Source organism: Euleptes europaea, chromosome 4, assembly GCF_029931775.1.
Source record: "Euleptes europaea isolate rEulEur1 chromosome 4, rEulEur1.hap1, whole genome shotgun sequence".
Classification (NCBI taxonomy): Eukaryota; Metazoa; Chordata; class Lepidosauria; order Squamata; family Sphaerodactylidae; genus Euleptes; species Euleptes europaea.
The window spans coordinates 72,950,946-72,963,027 of record NC_079315.1 but is presented as its reverse complement, the minus strand read 5'-3'; the positions used below and the strand labels follow the sequence as shown (position 1 = coordinate 72,963,027).

At 38.3% G+C, this 12,082-nt stretch overlaps 1 protein-coding gene across 1 annotated transcript in view; it reads left to right on the top strand.

The window, feature by feature from the left end:
* FER (FER tyrosine kinase) overlaps positions 1 to 12,082 on the top strand; it is a 176,119-nt gene that overhangs the window by 75,707 nt on the left and 88,330 nt on the right. Inside the window, exon 12 of the mRNA XM_056847980.1 lies at positions 373 to 495. Within this exon, the coding sequence (XP_056703958.1) occupies positions 373 to 495 (123 nt within the window). The remainder of the gene's footprint in view (positions 1 to 372; positions 496 to 12,082) is intronic.

The following is a 12,082-nucleotide window of genomic DNA, read 5'->3' as shown; positions in this document are numbered from 1 at the left end:
GAGCTGCAGAAACTTAGAAATCTCACTTCCAAAGTGAGGCAAACCTCTGTGCACCCATTCTATAGCAATTTGTCTTTAAACACAGTAAAATGGCATTCACACAATTATATTATGTGAGAATAAATTGTTACTGTTTTCATATGGAAACCATCTTTATGCACACTGACTTAGGAGTAAACCCTACTGAATTTACTGGAACTTAATTCTAGCTAAACATGTCTAGGATTATGCTGAAAACTGTATTCCTTTTTTTGCATTCTTTTGTGATCAAGTTATATGTCACTTAACTCTCAAGGGAATCCAGGAGTAATGATGAAAAGGAGATAATTGTGCATATTAGTGGTAAAAGGTTGCTTAATTTTTCTCTTATAGAATCAGTATCGATTTGAAGGGACTGGGTTTCCAACTATTCCTCAGCTTATAGAACACCATTACCAAACAAAACAAGTAATTACAAAGAAATCAGGTGTAGTTCTGCTGAATCCTGTTGTTAAGGTATGTGCATGGCTATGTCTCTGTGAATGAATATCTCCTTTTTCTGAGTATGCATTGTGTTGCTTTAAGCTGCTTTTATGATTGGTATGTGATGTTTAATGCATTGCTGTTTTTATGTTATGGTTGATACCTGTTGACCAGCTTGGGGGCATGTACATGGAGGGAAAGGTGAGATAGAAATACTTCAACAAAGGCAAACACGCATATAAAACACATGTGTTGCCATTCTTGTTGGAAGTCTTTTTGTGGAAGGTGCAGTCTTTCTCTAATTAGTTTGACTGACCTGATTTTTTTCAAGTAAATTCGTTTTCATTCTTGAAATTTTTCTTTTTGTCTCTTTTTGAAAAAACACTCTTCATATAATGCGAAGAATAATCAACCTACCTAAAATATCATTTTACTAGGGTGTCACTAATGTCTTGAGCAGAGATAAAATATTTCCCCAAACCACTTTTTGTGGTGTTTTCTCTATCTGAGAACTTTGGTTCAGTTTTTTTCTCCCTTAGAGGAACATGAGATTTTTTAAAGAAAACCACTGATTTCTTGAGCTTGAACTTAAACTAGCATGTAGAAACAGAAATTGTTTAATTCCTTAATGGCTTGGATCCACCGAGCCGGCATTCTGGCTTTCTTGCCTCTCTCTTCCACTTCCAACCCTCCGTTCTTTGAAATGCTGCTTGGGAGGGGCATGAATGGCATGGGATGTAGCAGAGGTTGCTGTTCCAGGAAGGGGCTGTTAGTGGACAGCATGCCCTGCCCCTTGTGCAAGTGCCCTTTTGTTTGTACGAGAACGTATTTGAAGCCAAGCAAAGGTATCAGTGCCACAAGCTGAAAACAAATTTTTTTTAATATGAAGTAATCCATTTATTCTTTACTATGTCTGTACAGCATGTTTTTTAACTTTTAGGAAACGAGTCAATTTCTGATACTGTAATGACTGATCAGTATATGTTCTTTATTCTGATCTTTAAGGAAAAAATATACTCAGTCTCTGTCAAACTGCTTGGAATCTGTGGATTCTAATAAATTGTAATTAGAGATATGTGAATTGCAAGAGCAATGGAGGTTTTTTTTGCTGTCAAGTCACAGCTGTCTTATGGTGACCCCGTAGGGTTTTCAAAGCAAGAGATGTTTGGAGGTGGTTTGCCATTGCCTGCCTTCACGTCATGACCCTGGTATTCCTTGGAGCTCTCCCATCCAAATACTAGCCAGGGTCAGGACTGAGAATGTGTGACTGGCCTAGGTCACCCAGCAAGCTTCCAGGGCATGACTGGGGATTTGAACCTGGGTTTCCTAGATCCTAGTGCAACACCTTAACCACTACATCATGCTGGCTCTCTGTGACAGCAGTGACAGAATGTAAAAGTTCCAAGAACAGCGCTTGTTTTCTGTCTCCTTAAATACAATTTTTTCTATCCCAGTAGTCTGGATAGGAATAACTGGGCAGATATATGGAAGGCAAGCAGTCATGAGATGCCAAACACATTTAAGTCTGGAAGTAGTTTTCTGCCTGTGCTTCCTAGGCTTGATACATATGTTACAAAAGATCATTTGTTCAAAGCATGAGTGTTTGGGATCCTTAGTCTTGCACACTTCCTTCCCTACTTCCCCTCCCTCCTTCTCTTTCACACAGCGGTCTAATGAAAGGCTTTTCAAGGAAACCATAATTTGACATTACATCCAGTTTACAAATTATGGATTGAATTCTTCCCTGCAAGTCAGAATTGAGAGTCCTGGTTTTTAAGGGAAAGTGCGCACCATTGTTTGGTTTAAATCTAGCTATAAACTGTTCTTTACTGTGAAAGTCTTAATTAGGTCTCAAGAGGATGGGCAGATGAAAAAGGAATGTGCAAACTGGAGTATCCACCCGGCTCGCTTGTTCATGTAATGACAAACTATAGTCTGGGGTTTTGTCTGAAGGATCCCCATAAGACATAATGTCTCCTATGTTAGGTATCATACAGCCTACATCTGATCACTTGTTCAGAATTCCTGTGAAATCTTGATAGCAGCCTTCCTCTTACAGTTATAAACCAATCTGATATTTTAATCTTTCTTTTATAAAATTATGTCCCCATAATGGCCTATTTAATAGGTAGCATAATTTATTATGAACAAATAAAATTAGCCTTATTAAGCATATTAGTTTACAGTCTCTTACTTTACTTGTCAAGTAAATAATTATAATTATGCCAAAAAGAGCTGTAGGATGACATATTCTATATAGACCAAATGTTCATGCTAGGAATTTTTTATAGCAGAGAAATAATAGTTTATATTAAAAGAGCTAAGGACATCAAAAAGAAATATGCCTGTGAATTTTTTTTTAAACTAGAAAATCTTCTCATATTGATTTATAGTCCTTGGAGAGGATGGCACTTAGTTCATCAATGTAACTTAGTCTTGGAGTACCCATGGGCTCCAACAATGAAAAGTCTCTTGAACCCACATTTGAAAACATTCTAACTTTTTAACTACTTCCACCTTGAAGTATTGCTGGCATTGAATTTTGCCAAGGTACGTTTTATAGACTAATTACTAGTATACCATGATGTATTTCTAAATATAACCTTGGAAGAGTTTTACCCTATTATATGTGCAAGACCAATGACCTGGAAAAAGACTTACAGTACAATCCTGGCACAGTTACTCTGGTCTAAACCTATTGAAATGAATGGAATTAGACTGGACTATCTCTCTTTAGGACTGCACTGGGTGTGTGTTAAAAGGTGCTGTCTTAATTTACATAAAAATGCAATAGAAAAAGAGAATTATGAAATACTTGCTTCTCCCCTGTCATCAGTAGTGCCAACCATTCTGCATGTCCTATAGGTAACAGAAGGAAACACTTTGCTTCTAAGGTTAAATAGATGCAAACATCCATGCTTCTGTCCTCTGTGATAGCAGCTTGCCTGCAGATGGGAAAGGGGGATTCAGTGACTTTAATTTACATGAATCAACAAAATTGCACTTAAGCCACTCTCAGCAATGTTTCTAAAGTGCACAGAGGCAGAAGTTAAGACCTCCCCCTCCATCAGTTCATGTATGCATACGTATGCGTGCATATACCTTAGTCAGATGAGATGCAGAACATTGTGATAAGGATGGGTCAAACCTTCTCACTGTGAGGGTGAACTGCTGATCCAGGATCTGACACTTGAATGTCTGTAATTTAATGTAAAATTCTAAGCAGCCATACTAAGCAGCCATGTTAGTCTTTAAGGTGCTACTGGACTCCTACTCTTTTCTACTGCTAGTGACAGACTAACATGCCATTGCTCCTACCTTCCAGCTACTCTTAGTTGTGCCAGGGGGAAAAGACAGGCAACCCCTCTTATCTGCATGAAAAGAAATTGGGTTGGGTTTCTAAAAAAACTACACCTAGAATCATGTGAATACTGTATGGGTGAAAAAGTTGCCCAATCCTGGCACTATAAGCATTTTTCTCTGGCCAGGCATCAGTATAGGAAGTCAGCTTGACTGGGAGAAAAAGGCTGGGGAAAAAGGTGTAGTGAGCTCACTTCCCCCAGATGGTACTTGTTTAAGTGAAAAGGCACCCCCCATGCACTGCTTAAGAATCTCAGGAATGGAGGGGAAAGTTCATTCACACACCATTTCATTCTTCTGTGTGCCTGCTCTGCAATTGAGAATTTTATCTGCCTGTAGAATGGGGACACATTCTCCTACCTTTCTGCATTTTGGGAGGGAAGATCCCTTGGCTGAAGGGTTAATCTCTACAAATTTCATCCCAATTGCTTGGAAGGTTAGAGTTGGATTTGAAAATGCTTCCATGGAAATAGGCTAGGTTGTTTTATTAATATGATTAGGTATCTTTATATCTGATATTGAAGAATCTAACTAAAATATTCCAAAATATGGAAAGATCCAAAATACAGACAACTTCTGGTCCCAAGCAGTCCTGTACAAATTTTTAAAACGCAGAATAGAAATCAGATTCAGTGTTCCCAGTGGCATTATGTGTCATTTTAAAACCACTAAGAATTTTTGCATATACATAATGAGATACCTTGGGAATGGGAGCCAAGTCTAAACATTAAATTCATTTATGTTTTATATATATTTTATATATACTTTATACACATAGCCTGAATGTAATTTTAAACAATATATTTAATAATTTTGTGTACATTGACCTATCAGTGGTGCTACTGAGGGCCTGTGGGTAATGCCTGCATGCGGGCTCAAAACATCCGCTTTTCAGGTCAGTCCAGATATTGGATGTCCGGATAAGAGAGACTCAACCTGTATTACCCTGTAAAATATTTGTAGGCCTATAATATATATCAGAAGTTCAGTATCTGCTTTGGAATTGACTTTCAAGCCATAAGCCCACAAATTTGGGCTTAAGTATAGTTCTTTGAGTTTCCTTTAAAAAGGAGGGGGCACTGATCTGCCTTATGCTATTGTAATGTAGAATAATGCTATGGAAACAATAGAGCCAGGAAAGTAAAGTGTTTGCTTTTGATTTTCCCCTTGAAACTGCCTTCTGTCAAAGATACTATTCTGTAATAGCTTTGATTATTAGCCTGCTGATATGGTACCATTGATTATACAATGGAGCTGAACAATTGGGTACTTTGGTTTAGAATCTTAAATTGAAATATATTAAGAGAAATTATTACGTTTAGTTTCAGGGAGAATTTCCAGGTTCTTAGTTATCAAATCTCTTTCATATGAAATAAAGAGCTGTATCAATCATTTTTTAACAAGGGCACATACACAATTATGCTTTTTAAAGGGGTCATGAGTGGCCATCTCATATCCCCTCCCCCCCTGAAGACAAGTCACTTGGAAGATCTTGACTTACTATGCTATTAATTAACTAGCCCTGGATTGCAGCTTGCAGAGACTTTCAGCATAGGCCTGAAGGGGGATAGATATGTTGAGCTCAGGAAAGGCACATCCATGCCATCTCCTGAGCAGCTTGGGGGCCAGGCGCCGAAGGGGAAAATGCATTTCCACCTGAAGCCCCATGTAACGGCCCATTGTGTTTCATAGGGCTGCGCCTCCCTTTTTGCAGGTGCAAATTTGCGCTTGCAAAAGGGGGTGTTCCTGGAATGAAAGGAACGCCCCAGGAACGCCTCCATCAGCACCAGCCCTTATGCTGTGGAAAAGCTGCCGGGGAGGCTGTTCCAGCCCCTGAGCCTCAGGCTACTGCGCTGCTTCCTGGAGCCAGCATATGTTGCTCTGCTCCGGCATTGGTGCCCACTTAACCAGCACAAGTGGCACTAACGCCGGCGCAGAGGTCACGCAGGCTCCTAACCACCTTCACTCCCCCCCTTCATCTCCCATGCTTGTGTTAGATAGCTGGTAGTTCAGTGGGTACTAGGCAATTGCTGATTTTATTTGTCATGTACACTTCCACTTCACTTACTACCTATGGTAATCAGGTGACCTATACTAATTCAGCGCAGGGTTAGGGTACCTATAATTATATCAGTACCCAAACTGTTTGTTTCACAGAAGTAATGTGTCTGTAGATGCAAACCATTTCACCCAAGACAGCCTCGTGTTTTGAGGCCTGTGTATTTGTGCTCAGAGTAGACATAGGTTTTGCCTATACATATAAAAAGTTATACACACCCCTTAAACACTTCAGTTTAAACAGATAGTTAGTAGGCTTCAGCATTGATAATGGAAAATCCTTTTTGAAGACTTTTTTAAGCCAGCTAATCTTGTATTCTGTGTCTGTGCCAGGAATACTTTGTATCTCTTTATCTGTGGAACCAGAAATATTTCACTACAGACTGTCAGAAGAGGAATAGTTTAAAACAACTTTAATATGAATAGCAATTGAATAATCTTGCACAGCAGCTAAGACTTGTTGTCAAACTAAGGTCATGTGATTCTAGGGAGTTTTTCAAAGTACCAGTTCTCTGACACTGTTAACTATAACAGAATGTCTGAATTATCAGTTCTCTTACTACATTCAGGAGAACTTCATGTAATTAAAATTATTATTCTGTTCTTCTTGAATTGGCCATAGGTCAATAATAATCTGAGCATATGTGGTTTTTATTATATCTGCCATCTTTGTGTTTTGCTGGGTTGAATCTTTTGTCCTTCAGAGTTCTTTTATTATGTGCTAATGTGTATTCACGTAAGTATATGCTGAAACGTTACCATCCCCTGCTTCATAGCGCCTTTAAAGAGGACAAGATAAATTTGGCCAGTCTTTGTTTTTGTTTTTTAAATAATGAAAGCCCTTCCCATGGTGGAAATTGACAATTACTTTCTGAATTGAAAATATCCCAATCTGTATAAATGAGAGTAGTTGTTTTGTTGGTATCATTTGTACCTGACTTTCCTTTAGCAAAAGTCCAAGAATAACTTGCACGTTGCCTATAAGACGGTTGAAATCGATTCCATATATAATAGAAAGTCCATCAAATATATATAAAGCATATTATAAAATATACAAAATCTATTAGCTATGATGACTAAATGGAATCTCCGTGTGCAGGGGCAGTCTTCCTGCCTGCTTGTAGGCCTTCTTGGGGCACTTGTGTGAAACGTACTAGATGGACCATTAGACTGCTCCAACACGGCTACTGTTATGTTCTTATGTGTGAGGTTGCACCTGTAGGAGAGTTGTATTTATTATGTTTCTATCTGGAGATGGATGCCCTCTTGTATAAATAGATCTGGGGGTGGGGATCTTGGTAGGTAGAAGAATTATAAGAAACAAATTGGGGTTTCTGTTACTTTGTTCTTTATTTACAATATATTCCAGCAATTTTTGCTGTTTTATTTTCAGACTCTGAGTTTATGATTGTTATACTGGAAAACACACACATCCCGTTAGGAGTTTAGACTCAGTCAAGAGGCTAAACTCCTAGCAGAGTCAGTCGTTGGAATGGTCACAGCTGAGACGCCAGACTAAGATGCATCCCTTCAGGGATCAATGGCCACATCAGCAAAAGAGAATGTACAGTTCCAGCGGTAATGGGCACAGGAATCCTTGAAGGGTAGCTACTGGGCGGCAGCAGTAATAGTGGAGGATCTATCATAGACAACAATAGTGCCACTAATCCTGGTTAGTTCTGCGCAGAAGAAGGCAATGGTAAACCATTTCTGATCATCTCTTATCTCAAAGACCTTATGATAAGACAATCCAAAATGAAAAAAGATAGTGCTAGAAGACCGAACCTCTAGGTTAGATGGCACTTAATCAGCTACTGGGGAAGAGCTGAGGACAACTGCAAGTAGTGCTATTCTTAATGACACAACTGGACTAATCCGAAAGGACTTTCAATTGTCGAAATAAATGGATGCAAAAGGAAAGTCCAAAGCTGTTCAACTCATATAATAGGAACATGGAATGTGAGTATGACTCAAGGTAAGCTGGAAATTATAAAATGAGAAATGGAATCGGTTCTTTTAGGTTATCCGGGCTGTGTGACCATGGTCTTAGTATTTTCTTTCCTGACGTTTCGCCAGCAGCTGTGGCAGGCATCTTCAGAGGAGTAACACTGAAGGACAGGGGCTGTTATTGCACTAGGTATTCCCAGCGATGTATCAAGAGTTTGGAAATGTTATAAAAAACATCGCTTTAAAAGGGTTTTTGGATGCCACGGCTAAAAAATGGTTGGAAGATGTCTTCACAGCTAAAGGGGCCAAACAAAGTGTGAACAGTATTTTTTATAACATTTTCAAACTCTTAATATATTGCTGGGAATACCTAGTGTCTCCTTCAGTGTTACTCCTCTGAAGATTCCTGCCACAGCTGCTGGCGAAACGTCAGGAAAGAAATACCAAGACCACGGTCACACAGCCCGGATAACCTACAAGAACCGATTAACTTTGACCGTGAAAGCCTTTGACGAGAAATTGAATGTTTAACTATTGCAATCCTGGGAGTAAGTGAACTAAATTGGACTGGATTAGGACATTTTCAATCAGAAAATTATGAAGTGTTTTACTCTGGAAATGACCCACACAGAAGAAATGAAGTTGCTCTAATAGTGAGGTGTGGTATAGCATAAGTGGTCAGGGGCTATAATGCAGAGTCTGACTGAATAATATCCATCAGACATCATGGAAAGCCAGTCAACATAACCATCATTCAAGTTTATGCCCCAACTTCAAATTCTGATGAGGAAGAAACTAAAAGATTTTATGCAAGTATCCAGGAAGAAATTGATCATCCACCTAAACAAGATGTTCTAATAATCATAAGCAACTGGAACCCAAGAACAGGAAAGAAAGCAGAATCAAATATTGGAAGATTTGAGCTTGGAGCATGAAATGAAGCAAGAGAGCGACTCATATAATTCTGTGAAGACAACAATTTGTTCATCGCAGGCACCTGTTTCAGGCAACCGAACAGACAATTGTATATGTGGACATCAGGGTATGGCTGATGTAGAAATCAAATAGATTATATAATTGGAAGCAGACGTTGGAGAAACTCTGTTTTCGCTGCTAAAACCAGAAACTGATAGTGGTACAGACCATGAATTGTTAATATCGAAAATTAGAACAAAGCTGAAGAACATCCATAGTGCTAAAATACAGACCATGAATTGTTAATATCGAAAATAAGAACAAAGCTGAAGAACATCCATAGTGCTAAAATACAATCTAAACAACATCCCTGAAGAGTTTAAAGGCCATGTAAAGAACTGATTTGCATTACTAAGTTCAAGTGACCATGAAGCAGTAGAACTGTGGGTTGAAGCCATAGATATTACCAAGGAAGAATGCACAAAGACTATTCCTGTAGGCAAAAAAAATTAAAAGCCACGATGGATAACTGAAGTGAAACTCTTAAAATTGCTAAACATAGACAAGAAGCAAATGTAAAAGGTGACAGAAATAGAATCAGAAGTCTAAATGCAGCGTTCCAGCAATTTATATGTAGAGACAAAGAGAAGTATTATAATAACCAGAAATAGAAGAGAACAACAAAAAGGGAGAACAAGAGATCTGTTCCATAAGATTAAAGAAATCAAAAGGAAATTAAAGGCACAGTTAGGCATGCCGAAAGGTCAATACAGAAATACATTATCTGAACAAGACAAAATACAAGATGGGAGTGATTCACCGAAACAGAAGAAAATGTACAGAAGAAATTAAAGGATGACAGATTCCTTCAAACAAGAACCTTTTGAAGAAGAACCTACAGTTTTAGAAAGAAGTGAAAGTTCCACTGAGAGCAACTGGGAGAAACAAATCACCAGGAATAGATGGGATATCAATAAACCTATTCCAAACCACAGAAATTGAGTTTCATCAAAATCTTAATGAATATGCCAACAAATATGGAAAACAAAACAATGGCCCACAAACTGGAAATGCTAAAGCTACATTCCAATTCCGAAAAAAGTAGATGCCAAAGAGTACAGCAGCTATGGGACTGTTGCATTAATTTATCACTTGGGTAAAATGATGCTCAAAATCTTACAACAAAGACTGTTACCATCTATGGAACAAGAAATGCAAAGATGTGGATGGATACTTGTGTTTTCTCCTATTCAAGACTTCTCTTAGAACATCTAAAGCTTCATCTTGTGGGATATTAGCATAGAGAGAGACGATATCTAATGTTACAAACAACACTTCCTCCGCTTGCAGTTTATTGGTCATAATGTGACCAAAGTCACATTATGAAAAGACAAGACTCACTGGAAAAGACAATAATGCTAGGAAACGTTGAAGGCAGCCGGAAAAGAGGAAGACCCAACATGAGATGGATTGACTCAATCAAGGAAGCCACAGTCCTTAGTTTGCAATAGGACATTTTGGAGATAATTAATTCATAGGGTCACCATGTCTGAAATTATTTGATGATACTTTTCACACTCACAGTACTGAGTATTGTGATGAGGACTACAAGTATACTCCTTATGGCTCACCACTACTTGAATTATGTCTACTTTACTCTTGGTCCATGAAACCAATTTATTTGTTCTTGCTGTTGTAGTTGTAACATTCTTTTTGACTAAGAATGTCAAAAAAAGTGAACAGGCAGTGGCTGCCATGTTAGGTATAGAATTAAAGCAGTAAAAAAGCATGACTGATCTTTTGTTGCTAGGTTTATATCAGAACAGGAATAGCCAGTATACAATGTACCAGGTGCTGAAGCCTTCAGCACCCATTGACTGAAGGCAGGTGGATTTGCATGTACCACTCCCCGTAGGACAGCATTTATCAATTCTCCTTCCTTTCGTCACTCAGCGTTCAGAGACAACTGTACAAACCCATTTGTGGCTTGTGTTTCTATATACTTTTCCACCTACATTTCATCTGGTCTTTCAGTATTCTCCACTCATCCCAAATTTGATCTCTGTGCACATAGAACTGCAACTTGATACATCCCCACCTCTCTTTTCTCCCTGCCTTTCTGTCTATGTGGTCTCTTAACTCTTCTGTTCGTGTTCTGCATGTGGGAAACAGAGGGATCCCTTTGCAGTCCTGGCTTTCCCCTGCTAGTTCCTTGTTGTTTTGTCCTACCCTTTTCTCAAAATCTCCAGAGCTCTGCTTGAAGTCGTGTCATCCTGATCAGTTCTAGTGACAGGAAGATGGGCAGTGCCATCTGAAGTAAAGTTGCAAAGTCCTAAGCTCATTGACTTTGGTGGACTTAGAAGGGTTTAACTCTGGGATGGCACAGGTAATATGCTAAGTATCCAAAGTGGTATGGTGTTTCCATCAGTACAGTTTGACTATTTTGGACACAGTGCCAAAACCTGTGTTATACTTTGAGGATTTAAAATTGTAGTTCACAATGCTCCTCTTTGAATTATGCATGGACGGAAAGAGCTTATGTAAATAGCTCATTTTGTGTTTTTATTTTCACATTCTTATTTGGATTTTATCAAAATAGTTGCAACGAGCCTGATTATAATGATGGAGAAGTATTCTTGTAAAGCTCTCACATTCCCTGAATTATTATTTTGAAAGTTGTTGAAAGATTAGTTTTCTAAATATATCATACATTTTTAGAAAAAAAATATTTTTCAGCATCTACCTTTCATTTCTGTGCCTCATCTGAAGGACCTCAGACGTATAATTTATGATTCACAAAATTATGTGCACACTCTTGGAAGCTCTGCTGTATTTAACATCAAAAATAGTTTCTCTAACTGGATCATTTCTGTAGTAACAGACAGTATCAACAGGTAAACATCTGTTGTTCACCTTGATTTCTTTCTGTACTTCAGCAAGTTTTGATGAATGGTATTGAAATACCAACTTTTGATGAGAAATTGTGTGCAGTGATGGTTTTGATGTCCATAAAATGGCATTGGATGTAATTGCCTCCAGTATTGAAAATGGAGTTTTGATTTTTCTTTTTTCTATCAATATGCAAAAATTTCTCCTAGCTTCCAGTAACTCATTTTTCCTGCTATTTTTCAGAGGAAGGTAGGAGCATATGCCTCTTTTCAGTGTGTTTCTCTACAGCTATTTTAAAATTACCTTTTGTAGGGGAATAGATAACATACCAGTTCTTTATCTAGAAAAAGAAAAGGTTGTATATGATATTTCCCCCCTTTTCTCACTCTTTTCACTTGAACAGATTCTCTAATGTAATAGGAAGACATCTTTAAGAAGAAAGGAATAAATA